Source organism: Pristiophorus japonicus, chromosome 16, assembly GCF_044704955.1.
Source record: "Pristiophorus japonicus isolate sPriJap1 chromosome 16, sPriJap1.hap1, whole genome shotgun sequence".
Classification (NCBI taxonomy): domain Eukaryota; kingdom Metazoa; phylum Chordata; class Chondrichthyes; family Pristiophoridae; genus Pristiophorus; species Pristiophorus japonicus.
Window position 1 is genome coordinate 13,313,999 of NC_091992.1, and position 21,720 is coordinate 13,335,718.

The 21,720-nt window shown below is 43.7% G+C and overlaps 1 protein-coding gene across 1 annotated transcript; it reads right to left on the reverse strand.

The window, feature by feature from the left end:
* Positions 1 to 516: 516 nt before the first annotated feature.
* Positions 517 to 21,107, reverse strand: LOC139226332 (nitric oxide synthase, inducible-like). The gene is made up of 26 exons (XM_070857011.1): positions 20,791 to 21,107; positions 20,241 to 20,292; positions 19,351 to 19,464; positions 18,572 to 18,720; positions 17,772 to 17,934; positions 17,565 to 17,656; positions 16,556 to 16,697; positions 15,669 to 15,808; positions 14,954 to 15,128; positions 13,962 to 14,063; positions 12,909 to 13,103; positions 12,197 to 12,279; positions 11,642 to 11,786; positions 10,936 to 11,040; positions 10,239 to 10,291; positions 9,201 to 9,375; positions 8,076 to 8,208; positions 7,865 to 7,943; positions 7,561 to 7,751; positions 6,964 to 7,121; positions 6,063 to 6,273; positions 5,011 to 5,098; positions 4,781 to 4,902; positions 3,776 to 3,924; positions 2,419 to 2,613; positions 517 to 1,606 (listed from the first exon to the last, which is right to left on the reverse strand). Exons 1-26 carry the CDS (start codon positions 20,904 to 20,906, stop codon positions 1,556 to 1,558), a joined length of 3,378 nt encoding a protein of 1,125 aa, XP_070713112.1. The 5' UTR covers positions 20,907 to 21,107; the 3' UTR covers positions 517 to 1,555.
* Positions 21,108 to 21,720: the final 613 nt, after the last annotated feature.

Sequence of the window (21,720 nt, forward strand, 5' to 3'; positions counted from 1 at the left end):
ATGTGCGCACAGCAAGCTCCCACAAAAAGCAATAATGACCAGAAAGTTTGTTTTAGTGATGTTGGTTGAGGGCTGAATATTGGCCAGGACACCAGGAGAACTCCCAGGCTCTTCTCCAAAATAATGTTCTGGGAGCTTTAGCATCCACTCGAGATGGTTGACATCTCATCTGATAGACGGCACCTCTGACACTGCAGCACTGCCTCAGTACTCCACTGGGAGTGTCAGTCTGCACTATGTTCAAGTCCCTGGAGTGGGACTCGAATCCACAACCTTCTGACTCCGAGAGGAGAGTGCTACCCACTGAGCCACGGCTGACTCAAACGAGGTCATCCCCTCAGGCCGACTCGTTTCTTTATTTATTTGGACCAAAATCTCAGCAGGAGACGCCCTGCTCCTTCCCCTCTCTTCCGGGGAAAGCACCGTGCTTTTAATCTCATGTTATAGCGCTTGCAGCTGCAGACGATCACTGTACTGGTTTAGAAAAACGTCGACAAAAAACACAAAGCGAAACAGTTACAATTTATATAATTTTATTAAAATTCATAATTTATTATATGCTAATCATACAGATAGCAGCCAGCTGCCTCTCACGAGCCATAAATCTTTGCCAGTCTCAATCTGTCAGTCGATATTGGATATTGTATTATTTTTAAAGTGCATGGTAAATCTGGACTTTACCAGCGGTTTCTTGCAATGTTCCAGCTGCTGTAAGCAAGTATCAGACTAACCCGCCTTCCACTGGCTCAATGCCGATTTGTGGACCTAACTGCATGTCCTTCATGAACGCTAGCCAAAATTTATGTTCGGTAATGCTGTGATATTGCTTAGTACACAGATATCGGAATATCAATACAAAGAATGCTGTTCGATTCTGTAACACAATCACAATAGTTTGCACGCACAAATGCATTTAGAACTGCCAAGCACAACCTGCCGTCATTGGCGGCTTCATCCGCCATTTTGAAATGTCAATGTAAATGTCAGAAAGGGCCAGAATGCAATTTAATTCTGATTAGAAATGCATATTTTTCCAGTCGTAAATTGAGGAGTATAAAAAAAAACGAAATGTAGTCATAATTTCAGTCATGGCTACAGTATTGTACTACACTCCGACTGATGCTCAAAATGGCCAACATTATTGCTTGACTACCTCCGGAGTTGACGCCACCGTACTTTCCTGCACAAACCGATTTCTGACACAATTAATTCATAATTAATCATCTTAGATTTTAAGAATTTATCACAAAATTGATACCTGCACACTTAAAAAAAAAACAATCGCTGCAGACTTTACTATAATATAAAAAAGAAAAAAGTGCTTTTGCTGAATGCCTTTAGATTTCCACTTGCTTTTATAAAGGCGAGTGTGAAAGTGAATGCTATAAGTTACAATGAAAAGTTGGTCCATTTTAGTCCATATGTTGGCCAGCAGATAAACGGTGACAACAGCACATGCTTCAAGCCTTGTTATCGCATTTCTTTCTTCATTATGAATATCTGCTGGCAGAATTGTCTCTTTGGTATTATTTGAGCCTGTAGTTGAGAAGTACCATTATTTCTGAAAGGTTGCCCCAAAGATGTCTTCGTGATATCGCTTCTGGTTCTGAAAAGTAAAGGAGAGATTGGAGTTAATAATTAAATCTAGGACAAATCATTTATAATATTATTGCGGAGAAGTTGTGTAATTGAAAGATAAACGATTATATTTATAGAGACGAATGAGTGGCTCACATCAGATCCTAAACTATAAGAGCGCTTTAAGAAAGAAAGAGAGACTTGGATTTCTATAGCGCCTTTCACGACCACCAGATGTCTCAAAGCGCTTTACAGCCAATGAAGTGCTTTTGGAGTGTAGTCGCTGTTGTAATGTAGGAAATGCAGCAGCCAATTTGCGCACAGCAAGCTCCCACAAACAGCACTGTGATAATGACACAGATAATCTGTTTTTTTTGTTATGTTGATTGAGGGATAAATATTGGACAGGACACATCTGAACTTCCAGTTTATCCTTTGAATGGTTCCTGTGCATCCATTTAATTTTGCAATATATATATAAAACAAAGTTCATTTCTTATTTTCATTCATTTATTTCAGCTCCTATTACTTGGGGATCTCCAGTCCTTCTTGCCAACCGGTGCCTAAGCCCCGTGGACCTTGGTATGTGAGGCATGACCTACAGGGCGAGCGTGTGCCCCCTATATCGGGCATAGAGAAACTCGACCTGTGTGCATTTCTCAGTCGCTCAGTTTGCAGATTCAGAGATGGCAATGGCTTTCTGCACCTGTCAGATACAAGATTGACCCCCCAAAAAAGTCTTCTTGAACTCTTCCTACAGGTAATGGTATTGAGTATGTGGGTGGAAGGGGAGAATAGTTCCTGGACCTTTTAAGGAGAGATTCTTGGCCCCAGACATACCTTCAGCTCTGTGATGAATTCCTCGGCATCCTCGATATTCATGCCACCCTGCTTCGCAATGATGTCTTTGAGGGTTTCAGTGACATCTTGCGCCATTTTGATTTCACCGCAGATGTAGATATGCCCATTCTCTTTGTGCAGCACCTTGTAGATCTCAGACGGCAGCTTTTCCCGAAGAACATCTTGCACATAAGTCTGGGTGGATGGAAACAGAGAATATAAGGATACGTTGACGTTGCATTAGGGTGCAGTGAAACTAAGAGCTTGCATTTACATAGTGCCTTGTACGTCTTTAGAACATAAGAATTAGGAGCAGCAGTAGGCCATACGGCCTCTCGAGCCTGCTCCACCATTCAATAAGATCATGGCTGATCTTTGACCTCAACTCCACTTTCCCGCCTGATCCCCATATCCCTTGATTTCCCTAGAGTCCAAAAATCTATCAATCACAGTCTCAAATATACTAAATGACTTAGCATTCACAGCCCTCTGGGGTAGAGAACTTCAAAGATGTCAGGATGTCCCTAAGCTAATTAATTGATTTTGAAGTGTAGTCATTGCTGTTTTGTAGGCAAACAAGGCACCCAATTTGCACACAGCAAGATTCCACACAGAGCAATGAGATGTATAATCAATGTATCTGTTTCTGGTGGTGGTGGCTGAAGGATAAATGTTGGCCAGGACCCCGGAAGAACTCTCCTGCTTTTTATACTGCCAAAGGCACTGGTCCTTCCTGGGGTATGGCACTAGTAGCCCTCCAGTACCTCAGTCAACCTGGTTGGCTAACTCAGCACCAACCAGGACAAAGCAGCCCGCTTGATCGGCACCCCATCTACCATCTTCAACATTCACTCCCTCCACCACCGGTGCACCGAGACTGCAGTGTGCACCGTCTACAAGATGCACTGCAGCAACTCGCCAAGGTTTCTTCGACATCTACCCACCGGTGGGACAAGGGCAGCAGGCGTATGGGAGCACCATCACCTGCAGGTTTGCCTCCCAAGTCACACACCACTCTGACTTGGGACTATATCGCCGTTCCTTCATCATCGCTGGGTCAAAATCCTGGAACCCCCTCCCTAATGGCACTGTGGGAGCACCTTCACCACACGGACTGCAGCGGTTCAAGAAGGTGGCTCACCGTCACCTTCTCGAGGGCAACTAGGGATGGGCAATAAATGCCGGTCTTGCCAGCGACACCCACATCCTATGAACGAATAAAAGAAAGACAGGGATTGCACTTGGGACCTAGTAGGACTGTTTGGCTCAGTACCGCTGCACAGAACCACAGGGGAACCCACGATAGTTTGAAAAAAAAACATATTTGCACTACTAACTGGGAAGTAGTTTAAATTACCTTTTGTTGGCCCGGCTCTCTGGAGTAGGCTGTGTAAACGCCCTTCAGGATACCTTTGTTTTTAAGTTCACGTGTTTCTTCTTTATAAATATGGTCTATTTCTGAATTCCGGCAGCCAAACACCAAAGTCATGGGACCGGCTTTGATTCCTAAATGGTGCAAAAAAACAAATATTCGAAATGAATGCAAATCCAGCCTCACCTCTTACAAAAATTGTCGACAGTATAATAACTTTTGAGAAGGAGAGGGAAGGGGAGGTTGTATAAACGTCTGATCGATCACTGAGGGGAGCGGGATTTGGCTACGATTATTGTTAATGTTGGAACGGCGCGAATGAGTCAGCCGGAGATGTCACAGTGTGGTCTAGAGCATTCATTCCTTAATGCCTAGGGAATGTGTTGGCTGCTTCGTGGAATATAGGGAGTATTGGACACATCGTGGAACAATTAGAAGGGTGTGGGAGCAGAGGTCTGGTGTAATGTTGGTTCCTCCAGAGGACCTGTCAACTCTCTCGTTTCCCTGCTTTTTCTCCTTTAATAGCCACCTTCTTAAAAGTATTTACACAATTCTCCCTTCTTTGTTTTTTTAAGTCAGGAGTAAGAAGCTTGGCCAGTCATGTAATGTTCACAAAACTCAATAAAACCCCAGTCAGCTGGGTCTAGGTCATCCACGATGAGGTATGCAGTTGTGAGCCTAGTGGATGAACTGGTAATGTGTCGTGTGATTGTTAAACCTTTGTTAATTAGCCAACTGGTTCTTAATGGCAACGTGTTGCTATGAATTCTTAAACAAAGAACCCATGAAGCAAATACATTACAATGACCTGTCGGAGTGAGACAAAACTAACTGCTTTGAACCTCGCTCTTTCTACGTTCATTTAGTTGGTGAACGTGAATGGGGAGTAGGGCCAGAGGCCAGCAGCACTCTATCACACGTCAGCAGTTCGCAGGAGCGGACTATTTTAAGTGGGAATCTGGGTGAGGAACATCAGGAGTTTGAACGTACCTCGTTTTTCGATGTCGTGCTGTCGCTGTTGCCAGAAGCTTCTAAAGGGAGCAATTCCCGTTCCTGGGCCAACCAGTATGCAGGGTTTTGATTGGTTCTTTGGAAGATGGAATCCGGCAGTGCTAGAATTTAAAACGTGAAATTGATTATTAATTTTGAGCCACTTTGATGCTAGTATGTTTATAGCAGATTGTGAGCTTGCAAGCCGCAATTTCAAAGGATTAACCTACCTGCGCACGTAACATGGAACCAGCTCATCTGTTTCGATTGTGTTGAACCAGGTACTGCAGACACCATGATGCATGGGCCCTTGGCCATCTGAATACAAAGAAACATATTAGCAATGTTCAGTTCCTGTTCGCACATCTTAGCAATGTGTGTCTATAACCAATCGAAAACAAGTCAGAATGCTGATACTGCATTGCAATGCCTTGAAACCTATGTGTGTCATGCATGATGCTGTAACTCATCACCTATGCATGGGTTTTATCCCACATTTAAATTAAGGCCGGTTTGATTCATGTTACTTCGAATGATTGAAAAGGCTGTTTGATCTGCACAGTTCATGTGCTCGAATGATGGTATTGTTCACCTATGTTCCTCGGAGAGAATTAAACTGTTCTATAAACTTAACTCAACATAAGCTTGAGGAACAGCATCCCATCTATCGATTAGACACTTTACAGCTGGACTCAACATTGAGTTCAACAATTTCGGATCATAACCTCTGCCCCCATTTTTTCGGACGAGAGCTGTTGATGATTCTGCTACTCCCATTGACACCTCTCTCGACCCACATTTGGTTTCTTTACTTGTCCCGTTACCATCTCCTTTTGCCTTGAATAATCATACATTTTGTCATTTAATCTCTCCTGCCTTCCATCCTATCACAAACCTTTCCCTTTTCCTGCCCCCCCCCCCAACCCCGCCACACCACCCTTTCCCTGCCTTTGCACTTGCTTAAAGCCTGTGACAGCTCTAACTTTTCCAGTTCTAATGAAAGGTCTTCGACCAGATACGTTAACTCTGTTTCTCTCTCCACAGATGCTGCCTGACCTGCTGAATGTTTCCAGCATTTTCTGCTTTTATGCTCTGTAAACTTACAGTTTCACTGAATCAAATTTTGTGCCCCTCCAGAGGTCTCGTGCTCGGCCACTTGACCTTAGGGTCTGAACAGTAGATACATCCTAACACTAAGATACATCCTAACGTTCCTGCTGACCCAGTGACCCACCCCCTTTAAGACAAGCAGACCGACCACGTGAAATCTGACTCTCTTTACCTCTCGTCTTATAGTTCACGACCGCAATTGTCAGATGGATTTCTCCCGGGTTCATGTCTAGGGATGAGCTGATGGAGTAATATCTGGGCTTCAGCAGCAGTAACTGGGTGAGGAGGAACATGGCAGGACATCGGATGGACTGAAATTCCTCCAGGACTTCCAGGATGGTGGGGCTGTTGAAAGACTTCCATTTCTCGTACTCCTGGAAATTCTACAGAGGGAGCAACAAGGCACGATTAAATATTAAATAGTTTAAAGCATAATCTGATAACCTGCATTACTTCCACAGATTGAATCTTTAACTGCTGCCTTCACAAGATTTAGATTCAGTAGTGACCGTACTTCAAAAATAACTTTGTTGCCTGTGAAGCGGGGTTTATAACGATTGGCTGATCCACAACCAGGCCACCTGCCCCCAAGGTTAAACTGATCGTTATATGCAAGTCTGATCCTGTCAGCTGTGGCTCAGTGGGCAGCACACTTGCCTCTAAGTCAGAGGGCTGTAGGTTCAAGTTCCACTCCAGGGACTTGAGCACAAAAAATCTAGGCTGACAATCCCAGTGCAGTGCTGTATTGCTGGAGCTGCCGTCTTTTGGATGAGATGTTAAACTGAGGCCCCGTCTGCTCGCACTATTTTGAAGACGAGCAGGGGAGTTATCCCCAGTGTTCTGGGCCAATATTTATCCCGCAATCAACACAACAAAAAAAACCCAGATTATTTCATGTTGCTGTTTGTGGGAGCTTGCTGTGCGCAAATTGGTTGCCGCATTTCTCACATTACAACAGTGACTGCACCCCAAAAGTACTTCATTGGCTGTAAAGCGCTTTGAGATGTCCAGTGGCCATGAAAGGCGCTATATAAATACAAATCTTTCTTTCTAATAACAATGTCCACGCTCACCTGGCTCAGCTCCAGCAATCGGCTCTTCTCGGACTCCTCTGCGGCCAGCTGGGCGAATTTCTTCAGGAGCTGTTGCGGGGGTGGGGTGGTGATATCCAGGAAATAGGTAAGTGCCTCTGAGAGGCTGCAAATTGGGATCCTTTCATCCGCCTTCCAGTCTGCGGAGAGCAAAGAACATCCTATCGATTAGTCTAAAATACGCAGGGCAGAAACAGATTTGAAATTGCCTCTTTTTTTTCAAGGATTGCAGGGGGAATTTCAATAACCCGAAGAAGCAAAGGAGCTAGAATTCCACACATGGCCATGTGGAGGAGATGCTGAAGGGTTAATGATGCTCATGTCATGATGCCCCAAGAACAGTCAACAGCTTTTGGAGACATGGGAGGTAGAATTGGAGAATTGAATGATTTGCTTGACAGCAGTCCAACCTTGTGATTGACGATGAAGATTGCACTCAGCAAAGTCTAGGGTGTAAGTGGGGGGGGGGGGGGGGGGGCGGGAAGGGTGGCTATCCTGGTGGGGCATTTAATTGTATCTGTTTAATCTGCTTGAAAGGAGCTACCAAGAGAATGCAGGCATTGAGAAAGCTCCACTTACCTCTGGCACTGTTGCCATTGTTAACTTCCAGTTGGATACGCTGATGAGGGAGTGGCATCTCATAGAGCTTCTCGATCAGGGCGTTGACGAGAGCTTTTTGATTCTGAGGGAAAATTCCAATGTGCTCCCCGGGCAAATACTTGAGCTCCTCGGAGTCGTCGCAGGACAGCTTGACAAGGATGGTCGAACGACTGTGATCAGAGAGACCCGGGTAAGTACGTGATAATAAAGTGCTTGAAGAAGACTTGAAAACGCAAAACTTAGCTCTGCTATCAAAAAAAAAAGTTTTAATGAATCAGCGTACCTGGATTTTGAGCTCTGCAGGTTCTTCTTCGATTGGAACTTCATCGGCAGAATTTTCTTCCCTTGCATTTTGGAGAGAGCTAAGAAAGTGAGAAATGATAAATTGTTGGTCCACGCATCTATAGAATGGTCGCTTTTTAATTAAAAGCCCAAAACAATGTAGTGTGGGACAGGTAACCAATGTGGCACAAAGTCTATCAGTGAACGTGTACCTGAACACAAGTCCAGTGGCCTCGAATCCATTGTGAACCTGTGTCTGCTGGGATCCCACACGTTACTTTTGGTCGCTGACTTGAACTGACCCAGCTCCACTTTGCCTCGTACATTGAAAACCTTGCAGGCCGTCTGTTTAAAAGAAAAGGAGATAAAGGAAACCGTTTTTAAACGTTGTACAAGGCGGACGATTGATCCCCAAAAGCACCATCTCACAAAGTGGTGGAACGTTAGTTTGCAGTGGTAGTTAATATAAGAATTAGGAGCTGGAGTAGGACATTCGGCCCTTCGAGCCTGCTCCACCATTCAATGAGATCATGGTTGATCTTCTGCCTCAACTCCACTTTCCTGCACTGTCCCCATATCCCTTGATTCCCTTAATATGCAAAAATATGTCAATCTCTGTCTTGAATACACTCAACGACTGAGCCTCCACAGCCCTCTGGGGTAGAGAATTCCAAAGATTCACCACCCTCTGAGTGAAGAAGTTTCTCCTCATCTCAGTCCTAAGTGGCTGACCCCTTATTCTGAGACTGTGAGCCCTGGTTCTAGACTTCCCAACCGAGGAAACATCCTCCCTGCATCTACCCTGTCAAGCCCTGTAAGAATGTTATTCTCCCACACAGAGCGTTCCCGGAGATCTGCTCAGGGTGACACCGAACAGAAGGCCAAGCGCAGGGCAACTAGGGATGGACAATAAATGCCAAGCCTTGTCGGTGATACTGATATCACAAGAATTGGATACAATTAAAAGTCACCCAGACCATCCTTGAACTCCTCTAAGCTGTTGGTTATAGGCATCGAAATAGACCTGTTGCTCTTTATTCTCAGCTGTTGGTAGCACATGGGAGATTTAAAGCGGGAAAGGGGTAAATAACAAGTGTGAGAGAAGACTTAATGGTTGTCAACTAATCAGTGCTTTGGCAAGCCTTTCTCCTGTTGTATCAGTCAGGCTCCTCTTTCCCCAACAACCTCAGTGAAGTATCAGGGAAACTTGGTACATCTGCTATTGGGCATGCAATATAATATAACTCCCCCTTTCCCCCACCCCCCAAGTTAGCTGGGGATGTAGAAAGCTTTCTTGGGAATAAATAGTCCTTGTGACAGCTACAACTGCAACCCACCTTGAAAGCAGTTATAGCCCACTCTATGAAAGATTCCTCCTGTCCACCAAGTTCATCTCCTTCTCCAGTTGGGGACATCTGAGTTGCTCCGAGCTGTTCCAGTTTCTTATCGAGTGTATGGGCGAAAGCACAGAATTGTGGGTACATGCGGGAGCCAAGGCCAAAGATGGAGTAGCTACAAAAAAAAACATAAGAATTCAAATTAACTTCTGAAGAACTAGTTTCTTTCTTAAATGTAAAACTTCCCATTTTATAAGTTGCACCCTGCAGTATGCCTCACATCCTGACCGAATCATCCCTGCTCCCAAGTATGGCTATGTCAGAGCAGCCAAGATTGTCTTGCATGCTGATTTTTTTTTTGGATCTGTCCTTGATGAGACAATCCTAACATGCCATATGAGAAAATCGCGGACATACCCCTAACCTCTCATAATCAGGGGGCAGAGCACAGGTAGACTCATGGTCAATGCTGTGAGGGCTGCCCATCATGAATCCCTTTCAACAATACATTGCAACAAATTCTGGCACAATCAACAACAGATGAATTTAGTGCTGCGCGGATTTCGAATTGCGAGGTTAATCTTTAATATAAAATGACAGACTAAGTTCGGAAAGAATTCCTGATTTTCTCTAACTGATGACATACACTGCCTTGCAAGAATGAATGTGCATTTAAACATCGCCTTTCACACCCACAGGGCATCTGTAAATGGATTCCTTTGGATGTGCAGTCACAGCTGTTATGTCGGCAAAGGCGGCAGCCAGTTTTCACACAGCAAGATCCCACGAATCAGATACACGCGCAGATGTTGGTTGAGAGATAAACATTGGCCAGACACGGGTGGGGGGGGAAACTTTAGTGCTGCACTTGCACTGAAGGATTAGCCTAGAGTTGTGCCCTAAAGTTCTTCAGTGGGACCTGAACCTACGACCTTCTGATTTAACAGCGAGAGTACCACAAACTGAACCTAGCTGATGCGTGTAGTAAATAGAGCTGCAACGTTGAGCAAACCACACCAAACTGAAACAAATGTTTACCTGAATTTATACGGTTTCAATGACTTCTTGGTAAACAAGGATTTCTTAAACGTCTGCAACAAAAAAATGCCATTGTTTAATAGAAAATAGATTCTGCATCATTAACAAAGGTTTCTTTAAAAGAGAATGTTTAAATACCCTCAGCTGTTTCTTTACCACTTTTCACTTCTAATTTGACATGAAATCCGGTGTCAGGCACTTTTCCTGTTGTACGTTTTGAGGTATTAAAGTATTTACTGATCTTTCGTGCTCCTCCCCCACTATGTTCTTCATGCTATTCTGGAAGGAGGTTACCCATTTTCAAAATAATACCTGTTGCACAATTTCTGATCCCTCCGTCCAACCTTGGTGAGGTGTGGGTGGGGTGGGGTGGGGGAGCTGGAGGGGACCCTTTCTGCTCAATTCTTTCTCCTGATGGTGAAGTATTTTAACAACTAAGGTATTACCTCCTGAACCCAAGGTCCCGATTTCACCTCCTGCCCACACAATCGCCCTGCCTCCAGTTTGACTTTGGAGTTGGCACATGGCGGCGTCACCAAAACACCAGTTTTTTGAGCTTGCGGACTTTGATTATGACGTGTCTCCTTTATTCACAGCCCAGACGAGATGCATTAATTTGTCTCAATTTCTCTAAATCTGCTACTCTTGTGCTGGGAATTACTAAGCAGGTAACTTCTTCCAATGATAGACTGCTTACCTCTCCGTTTCCAGGTGAATCTCCATTTCCAAAGGTACTTGCCACCACCAAGACCAGCGACTCTTTGGCCAGGTCACTCAGATCATAGTCATCCATGCAGACAACCTGATGGTAAAGAATATCACAACCAAACAACCATTAGGGTCATGATGGATGAAGAGAATGGTTTTAAAATAAAGCAGTCATTCAAAGTCCCTTATTATGGAATGTATCAAAACAGTTTGAGCATATCTGTACACACGCAAGAGCAAAGTGACTAAAGCCAATAGCATCTCAACAAGGTCCGCTCTGGGGAATGGAATATTTTCTTATGTTTTCTGCCCAGCAACTATATTGACCACTTGCAGGTCAGGTACAGCACAGAGAAGGTAAAAAGTTCCCTCAATTCTGCCCCATCACAGAAAAGCATTTCCATTCCTCACATCAGCCATCTTTATGGGCCTTGCCAATCATTGATGAATTATGGGCAGGTTCGTGAAGTAAAACTGAGTTTTAAGATTTCACAAAATTATTTTGATGTAGAAGCAAGAGATGCTGGGAGCTGAGGTGTACTGTCACGTCTCCATGGCAACACCATTTGCATAAATTGGACGCCACTACTCCCACAATACAAGAGTACCTCATTGGCTATAAAGCGCAATGGGACATCCTGACGTCGTGAAAGACACTGTAAAAATGCAAGTCTGTCTTTTGTCCTTTTATTTACCTTGGCATTGAAAGCGCCGTTGAACAATGTGCACAGCTTTTTGGCGAAGGTCTCTGATTTTCCTGTTTCCGTGGCGTACAGAATCGTTGCCTTTGTTCTTTTGGCCATGGTCTTCTGCATCAGGACAGAGGTGAATAATGATGCTCTGTAATAAAAGCAACATCATTAATATTCAATGATCTGTTCATGTCTCTAAATGGCTTGAACCGAAGTCGCTTCAATCTTCCTGCAAACTTGTACATGTTTTTTGCGAGGTCCATGGAGACAACCGCGAGGTTGAAAAGAGTAGAAGACAAAAACAAACCAAGAGACAGTATTGCAGCGACCTCGGGTTTTAGAAGCCCGTAGAATGTACGAGGAAGAAAAGACTAAAGGAGAGAAGAAAGATTAAAGGGCATGCAGAGACCAAGTTGTGAGGTCCTTGGAAAGAACCAATTAGAGTAAGATACCGTGCAGGGAGTTCTGATTTCAACAGTCGGGGCAAAGACACACAAAAAGAAAAACTAGAAAATAAATTCTAATTTTAAAAAGAATGAATGTTTTTGATGAACTTACAGCGCTAATTGTTTGAATTTGATCTCATTCTTCTTTGGTCTCCGGCTTTCATCATGCCACACGTGCGTTTTCCAAGCGTCAATCTGTGATTACAGAACGTTGATAGAGAGTGAGATTAAGTTATAGTGCCTCAATGCTGAACAACAGTATCTTTCAGTTTCAGGACAGCTTGCAGATAGTGGTCACTAACTGGGAGATACCTTACATAAGAACATAAGAAATGGGAGCAAGACAGGACCATATGGCCCCTCGAGCCTGCTCCGCCATTCAATAAGATCATGGCCGATCTTCTACCTCAACTCTATCTTCCTGCCCTATCCCCATATCCCTTGATTCCTCTAGAGTCCAAAAATCTATCTATCTCAGTCTTGAATATACTCAACGACTGAGCAACCACAGCCCTCTGGGGTAGAGAATGGATTCATTCTCAGGGCTGTGTGTGATACCTTAGATTAATGCATAGCAGTGCTCTAACCCCTGACCTAGTGTCACTGAATGGTGATTAAGAGTGGGAATCTTGGCTGCTTCTTTCCCTCCTTACCCTAGAGGTACTGAGGCCAAATATAGTACCCCTACTGGCACCACAACTGAGATCAACTAACCCAGGACAGGAATTGGCATCTTTCGGGTCGTCTTGGCTCTATTTTACAAACTTACTCCCATTTACCAATAGGGGATTGACCTTCGAATTTTAGTACATTGAGTCAGTTACCTGGTAATAATAGAAGGGGCTGAGGATATAATTCAACATCTCCTGGTGGAACACTGGTGTGATGCTTCCGGAGATTGGTGGAACAATCCAGACCCAGTCCCCTGGGCAGCCTCCTCTCAGCCGAAACTCATTCTCCAAGTGCTTCATGAAGGATTGTGCTGCAGTGTGGTGGTCCATAATCGTCACGTTCTTTTTCTGGAACAAGAAAATGACATCATGTAATCAAAGTTCAAGGCCGTGGGGACATCTAGTGAATGGACAGTAAATCTGATGCCATGTGGACAAGCCTACAGACAGCACTGACGTAGCGATCCCAACCTCGGGAACTTCCTTCAAAAACATGGTTTGTTTTGTGCGCTAATTCCCAGTGAAGGACTACCATGTGCAATGGTCAGCAGTGCTTTGGGAGAATTAAACTTTAGAACATCTACTTCCATGATGTAAAGCATCAACCCCGAGGACAAAGAGGGCTTTATGTGTCAAGAATTTTCCGAGTGCCCTGGGATAGGGGGAGAATTCAGCGGCTTCCCTCAGACGAGTGGGCTTTGAGTTTTTGTTTTTTGGAGGGGATCATGAACATCTCCCCCAGTCACAACGTCTACGCTTCACGTGACGTCATGTGATTGGTTCTACCCATTTTCATAGGCTCCTCTGGTAGCTTCTATCAGAAGAACCAATAGAAGTACCAGTTGAGAATGCTAAAGTTTTCTGAATCTGGACCTCCGATCAGGAGATACTAAGATGAATGGAATTTATCCCAGTGAAGGGATCCGACTTCTAATTTTGAGACAGTTTTGCTTCTGGCTCAACCTAATGAAGGAAAATCCCATTAAAAGTTCATTTAATTTGAAGTTCTCATGATCTTCTTCAGACTAGTAGCTGTGATGAGAACCTTCCTAATGTTCCAATAGTTTATTGAATCATTTATTGAAAGGGAGGTGGGTCTGAAAGGAATCCGCTGAATGTAATAAGTTTTCTTGTATCCAAAATGACTACGTGATGGTTTCTTAAAGAAAACAATCTTGATATTCAGCAACACATTCATTCCCTCACCTGGAAACTGTGGAGCACAGCAATGTTGATCTCCACCACTGCCTGGTCTTTCCATAGAGACGCCAGTTTGTTTGTCTCTAATCCCATTTTCTTTCCCACTTCCTGCATTGCAAAAAAATGAACAAGAAATTAATTTCAAGCAAACTTAAAATTAGACAAAAACTCCAGATGTACTTCAGCTTTTTATATTGATCGTTGAGAAAAGGCATCACATTTAATAATTTATTTTGAAAGCTTTTGTTAACTGTTCCTAATAACTTTGCCTTCAATATGTTAGTTATCATGTAATATACGACCACCTTTAACCTCTGACCTTTTTCTCTGTTGTAACCGTCCTGTCTTTCTTTATATTACTGATGTAACTATTGTCATTAACTTTTGAACTTTCTTCTCTTTTCCTATGAGCTCCAAATTTGCCTTCTCTCTGCATCTTCAAGACTCACTCCTTGTCTCCTACATCACCTCACTCTTTCCTCGTTGCTCAGAATGATACTCCTCTTCTCCCTCAGTCTTTCTTTCTTCCTGCAATCTAGAAGCTTTTAAAACCCAAGCCAGACTTCATCTGACTTTAATGAATCTCACTTCCTCTCCGACTCTTTTTAACCCTTACTATGGACCTTGATCCCGAGGTTTCTCCAAGAAGCAGTGTGACTCAATCCCTTAACTGAGAAATGTGTGAAAAAAGCTCTCTATGAAGCTGGTGCCTGTGTCAGCCTGAGTTGGCGTACTGTCAACTGTTAGGGTCTGGGTTTACCAATCTATAGTGTTCCCCACAATGTGCAATCTTGATTTTAGAGAGGCCACAGTGAGGGCATGGGGGAAAACATTCAGCAATGATAAGCTGCTTCTTGACTGTTTCACTTCACATTTCTTGGTCGTACACAAGCATCAATGCATCTTACAAGGGACCTTACCAGATAACTGTATCCCTTTAGCTCGACTATCGGAAAATATTCTTACATAGCTAATGTATCGCTGCAAATGGGCTGTACCTCCAGTGCGTTGTATCGCTGAACATCACAGAAGTCTCGGACACCAATCTCAGAGCTCATGTACCAGCCATTGAAAGGGCATCCAGGAAATTCCAGGCCGCCAACTTCCAGTAGCATGCCGGAAACAGCTGGCAGAACATACCATCTGAGGTCCAATTCCTTGAACCAATCAAACCTGCAAGTACAAGCAGAAGTATTAATTATCTGAATCATTATATTGCAGCATATAAAACAAATACTTTTTGCACCAGTGTTTGCAGTAGTCTTGTGCTATTGGCCTTTTTTTAAATTCATTCACGGGATGTGACTAGGCTAGCATTTATTGCCCATCCCTAATTGTCTTTGAGAAAGTGGTGGTGAGGTGCCTTCTTGAACCGCCGCAGTCCGTGCGGTGAAGGTGTTCCCACAGTGCTGTTAGGGAGGGAATTCCAGGTTTTTGACCCAGCGACGAAACAGGAGCAGCCGCTTTAATTCTAAGTCAGGATGGTGTGTGACTTGAATGGGAACGTGGAGGTGGTGGTGTTCCCATGCGCCTGCTGCCCTTGTCCTTTTAGGTGGTAGAGGTCGTGGGTTTGGGAGGTGCTGCCGAAGAAGCCTTGGCGAGTTGCTGCAGTGCATCAGGTAGATGGACATATAGAAGATAGTTTGGAATTGTGCATTTTGGGACCATGCTACACACAAGTGGTTGGAAGTTTGAAGGTTAGAATGAACTTACTTTGGATGTTCAATTTCGACTTCAAGAACCAGCTCTGATGGAAGTTCAAACAATTCTGGATCCTGACCGTTGGCCTGAAGGACTAATGGAAGCACATCGTAGCGCCCAAAGCGGGGTGTCCAGCCAAGGTCAATGCACACCTGAAAACAAGGCAGATAAACTTCTTCAGATGCAACTCCTTTTAATGCAATGCAATATCATACAGTGACCTGGCAGAGAACACTAGGATGGCATCACATAACATTTACATTATACATCAGGTCCACTGGAGATCATTCTTTTGAAAGGTTGAAGATGCCTTTAAGTTCCCGTGAGGGGCGACTGACTTTAAGAGGTGTTGCCTTCACTGTGGCTCAGTGGGTAACACACTTGCCTCGGAGTCAGAAGGTTGTGGGTTCAAGTCCCACTCCAGCAACTTAAGCACAGAAATCTAGGCTGACGCTCCAGTGCAGTGCTGAGGGAGTGCTGCACTGTCGGAGGTGCTGTCTTTCAGGTGAGACATTAAACCGAGGCCCCATCTGCTCTCTCAGGTGGATGTAAAGGATCCCATGGCACTATTTCGAAGAAGAGCAGGGGAGTTATCCCCGGTGTCCTGGCCAATATTTATCCCTCAATCAACATCACTAAAACAGATTATCTGGTCATTATCACATTGCTGTTTGTGGGAGCTGTGCACAAGTTTCCCACATTACAACAGTGACTACACTCCAAAAGTATTTCATTGGCTGTAAAGTGCTTTGTGATGTCCGGTGGTCGTGAAAGGTGCTATATAAATGCAAGTCTTCCTTTTCTTAGTGCCTCCGCACTTTGGCGCGGCGATAGAAAGGCGACTGTGTCCATTGTACTCTGGACTAAGGGCAGCCACTGCAGTGAGCTTCATGGCCTACCTGGGTGAATGCAATGCCAGCTGGATCTCCAATGATGGAGCCATCGGGCAACTGATACCCTGCGTATCGGATCATCTGGCTGTTCCATATCCTGAAGTCATGTTTTCCATCGGTCCTCTGAGGGAAGACGGTGATGGTAGATCTGCAGGGCAAAATTATCCAGACAGTTAAGTTACAGAAGAAAAATAAACTCTTTCCTACATTCCAACAGTGATTACATTCCCACAGCACTGCATTGCCTATAACACACTTAGGGATGTCCCAGGCGGTCATGAAAGGCGCAATATAAATGCAAGTCTTTCTTTCTTGTGATTAATGTTGTTAACAACACATAGCATCCGGTACTGTCTGTTCCAATGATACAATGCAAAATCTTACTGTGGTCAACCATCTAATTTTAAAAAACTGCATAAGGCCTTTAACTAAAGGGGCATGGTATTGAAGAGAAACGATTTGGCAACCTGTGGGCAGGAGGAAAGCTGAATTGCCTTTTCCTGATGGCACATAGATGTGACATGTTTACACTACATGCTGGTAGATAATAAAAAGATTAACTGGGGGGAAAAAAATGATTGATAAAGGCAGCCTCTCCCCTGTCTCCCTCTCTTACACACGTGTATATATACACAACGATAAAGGTTTTTACATTCAATTTATCAGTGATGGTGAATTATTATTATATTCTCCCCTTTCTATTGTACACAGAAATACATCAAGACTTTGTGCTAAACTCTGTACATATAAATGCTGAACATTTAATGCCATTCCTTTACCTGCTTACCAGAGGCACTAATTAGCCTAGTTTAATACTTTGGTTAATACCGCCATTAAGAGAGCGGAAAAAATTGCGTGCAAACGTGTTAAAGGCACTAGCCTTCAAATGTATATATATATATATGAATATATGAATTAATGCACAAATTCATTCACAAATATTCGCACAGCCTTATTTCAAGGCCAGTGTTACTCGTTCTAAGAAGTATCAATGGAAATGCGTCCCGGCCCGTACCTTAAATTGCCATCATTGGTTGCGTACTTGATGTGCCTGCACATGTGCTCGAACATCTCCTTGGTGGTGGTGCATTTCCGAGCATCGAACACCTATAGAGACACAAAGACCAGGAGGTGGGTGGGTTTCATTTGCCATCGCGAAGGGGAAAAGAAAACAACATTTAAAGCCCCCTAAGTGGCAGCGAGAAAGGGGGTGGGCGCATACCTGGAGGTTGGACCACTGGATGCGGCCAATGCACCGAGGGGCATTGCGCCAGGCTTGCTTGGCCGCGAATGTCAGCTCCTCCAAGGTCAGGTCATAGGTTCCTGTGTTTGTGATGCTTTTTGTAACCTGCTCAACTCGGGCCAGCTGCTCTTCAATTCTGGGACTGGGGTGGGGAAGAAGATCACATGATTAACCCGGAGGCTTGGCCCAGTTCTGACTCCCACAGTAACTGCTCCTTTATTTAACACAACCGAACATTGATCCTATTATCGATCCACAGTTAACCTCTATAACATGCTAAAAATCTTACGTCTTCATGCCCTTCCTGTCAACCTTTCTTATTTAAAATCTCATATATATATTACTGAAGCTGGCCATGTACATTTGTCATACTGTAATTAGATCCATCCTTCACTGGAGGTGCTACAACCGATTCTCCCGGAGTTAGATGTGGCCCTTACGGCTAAAGGGATCAAAGGGTATGGAGAGAAAGCAGGAATGGGGTACTGAAGTTGCATGATCAGCCATGATCATATTGAATGGTGGTGCAGGCTTGAAGGGCCGAATGGCCTACTCCTGCACTATTTTCTATGTTTCTATGCTACAACCAATTCTCCTGAAACTCACTGGAACTGAGTTGCCATATTGTCCACTATGGCAAGACAAGAACTTCCACCACTGGATGACTCAAACTGGTAAAGATATCAGCCAAGAGTCATAGCAGAAAATGGGAGGGGGAATAACCCCAGCATCCTGAAGAATGGTAACCCCCATCCATTCAGAATAACGTTCCCCCTTACCTTTTGAAGGATTGGTAATATTGATTGATGAATTCTATAGCCTGAGGCAGGATTTCCTCTGGTGGGATAGGTCCATCTCGAGGTGCTTTGGTCATTGCTTTCGGGGTCATCAGTGAGCCACGGCAAGTTTCGGACTGACAGGGCATGTTCTAAACAAAACACATTGAGGAAGAGACAGAGCTTAATATCAATCCATCATTTCAATGCATTAAAAAACACTCTTTTAGAAATATTGAGACTTGATTTGGCTTTTTAAACAGACATTGGGGTATATTTTAAATTTCAGGGTGATAATCTGATGAAATGGGTGTTATAGGACCCTCCCAATCCACTGACATGAGAGGAGAAACTCAGAGAGTGGTGAATCTTTGGAATTCTCTACCCCAGAGGGCTGTGGAAGCTCAGTCTTTTGAGTATATTCAAGACAGAGATAGCTAGATTTTTGGATATTACGGGAATCAAGGGATATGGGGATAGTGCAGGCAAGTGGAGTTGAGGTAGAAGATCAGCCACGATCTCATTGAATGGTGGAGCAGGCTTGAGGGGCCGAATGGCCGACTCCTGCTCCTAATTCTGATATTCTTAAATGGGGGGAAGTTGGCCCGGTTCTGGAACGGTGTCGGGCGATCCGCTCCTCCAGATTACCGCCCAGGCGGTAAAGGGTGAATATTTACCCCACTGGTAGAACTTTTTTTCGGAACACATGCAAGATTGGGTTAAAAAGAGGATTCCGAGTTAATCTCCTGGCTGTGTGTGCGATGTCTCTGTCACACCCTTACCTTGACTGCTTTGTGATGCAGCGTGTCCTGCAGAATATTCCCATTTTCCACATTGAGCAACTTCACAAACTTCGGGGCGAAAGGGCAACGCTTGGTTTCTTTCGCGGGGAGCGGCTATTAACAAATAATCGATTGAAAGAAAAGTTCAGTTTGCAGAAAAAACTCGTTTCTGACCACAAACCTGATTTTTTTTAAATTAAAAGAAACAGAATTTGGTGTTGAAATAATTTGAAACTATTTGATTTTAAATATTTCTCCTTTCTGTATAAAAACACACAGCTATTCTCAAACATTAAAACTATAAACATTTAAACAATCTCAGTCACGCATGCACTTGCTGCCAACCTTCCATTATAAATTCCTGTACTGACATTTGTAATGAAAATAGATTTTTTTTCAATAAGGACTGAAATGTATAACTTTAAAACGGGGACTGAATTACATTCTCGCTCCTTGGTCCAAAGATCTCGCCCAACCTGTTCTCTTGAAAATTATACTGAGTCTGAATCGCGGAGGGTGACACGATGGGATATGGACCATTTTTTATATATAAACATATTGTACAAACTAAATCCCCTGGCTCTCATTCACTCACGGTGCCATAGCATTACTGGCAAGAATTTCTATCCGTGGTGCAATAAACTAAGTAAATTGTAGAAATATATCCTTAAATATAGTCTAGTTACTAACTTCTCTTGCTATTTCAAATGATTTGATATTTCAATGTTTGAGCACAAATTTCGTTATGTTATTTATGTCGTATAACTCCAATTATTCGAAAATTCCAGACAGTTCTAATACTATATAAGCCCACTTTGGAGTTAACGGGAGCTGGTGCTATTTGATAAGGAACTTTCCGTTTGAGGTAGGAATGCGTCAGATTCACTTACCTCGGGGACAGACTTGTTGTACTTAAAATTCGGAATGGAACCATTTTTGAGGCTGGAGAGAGAATCAAATCGACAATTATTACCACAGCCCAAAAGGGGTACATTTTTGTTGTATCTCCCAGTAATTATGAGAACGGATTTTAACACTCCGTCAAATCTTAAGATGTAGCGATTATTTAAAAAAAATTGTCAAATCGTTTTAGCGGCGCCTACTCAACTTAAGGGATGAAAAGCAAAACGCACAATAAATTTGTTTAAAAAAAGACCAAGAAGAATATTTCGTTAAATATAATCCCTCGAAAATGTTGCATTTCGTTCACTAGATGGCTGGATTTTTTTTCTAAATGTGTTAGAGCCGTCAGATTATTAAATAATTCCAAAAAGAACATTGCTGAAATTGATCAAACTTAAATATTTATGATCAATTGTTAACATTAATATTCCACTCAGGGTTGTTTCAACTTTGCGGGTGTGTGTGCGTGCTCTGCTAACAAGCGCTTTTCTCATGGGGTCCGCTACACTGCCCGTTCCTTTAAATTGATGCTGTTACCTGATTCCGTTGCCCACGCCCTTCTCATTGTTGTTAAGATCCGCCGCTTGGCTCATGCCAGTCTCGTACTTGCCCCTGTACTTGGGTCTCTGCAGAAAACTCCATGGACACAGCATCTTGGCTTGTTGATATTTTTCTGTCTGCCTTCTTGCGTGTTTATTTTTCCTTGATGAACAGAAGAGACGATGTTTTCCTCCTTAACGATCAAGAAACGAAATCTATCAGTCACAAACAAAAAAGCAAAAACTGCACCGGCTTCTCACTCGGCAAAGTTTGATAACTTTTTAAAAGTTCTTCAAGTGGCTGTGACTGTGTCGCTGCCTCGACTGTCCTGTTCGCTAGCAGCCCGCCTTATTTATGCCCTGGATGCCGAAACGTGACACCTATGCAAAACACACTCAAGGCAAATGACGGTAATTCTGGAAAGCCCCGTCTTATTTCCGAGCTTCCTGACTGAATCTCGGGTGAAGTCGTCAAACCGCACAGATTTCAAAATTCCTCCAGGGCTCGAAATCGTTTCCTCAGCAGCGTCACAGAAACCTCCCCTTTTCAGTCACCCTTCCGACCGTCCAACCAGATTTCTTGACTCCCAAATATCCTTGCATCATTTACTCGTTGTTTAAAATAGACAGCTAACTTTTATTTACTTTGAAAGATAAAGTGGTGTACATTCAAAGCTGCTGTGTCCCTTTACACTGTCAGAAGGCTGGCTGTGTGTTCAAAGTTTCACTCACAGAGACTTGAGCACAGAAATCTAGGCTGACGCTCCAGTGCAGTGCTGAAGGAGTGCTGTACTGTCGGAGGCGCCGTCTTTCGGTTGAGACGTTAAACCGTGATAGACGTGAAAGATATCATGAGACGATTTTGAAGACGGGGGTGGGGGGCGAGGGGAATGGAGTTCTCCCATATCCCGGACCAGCATTCGCCCCC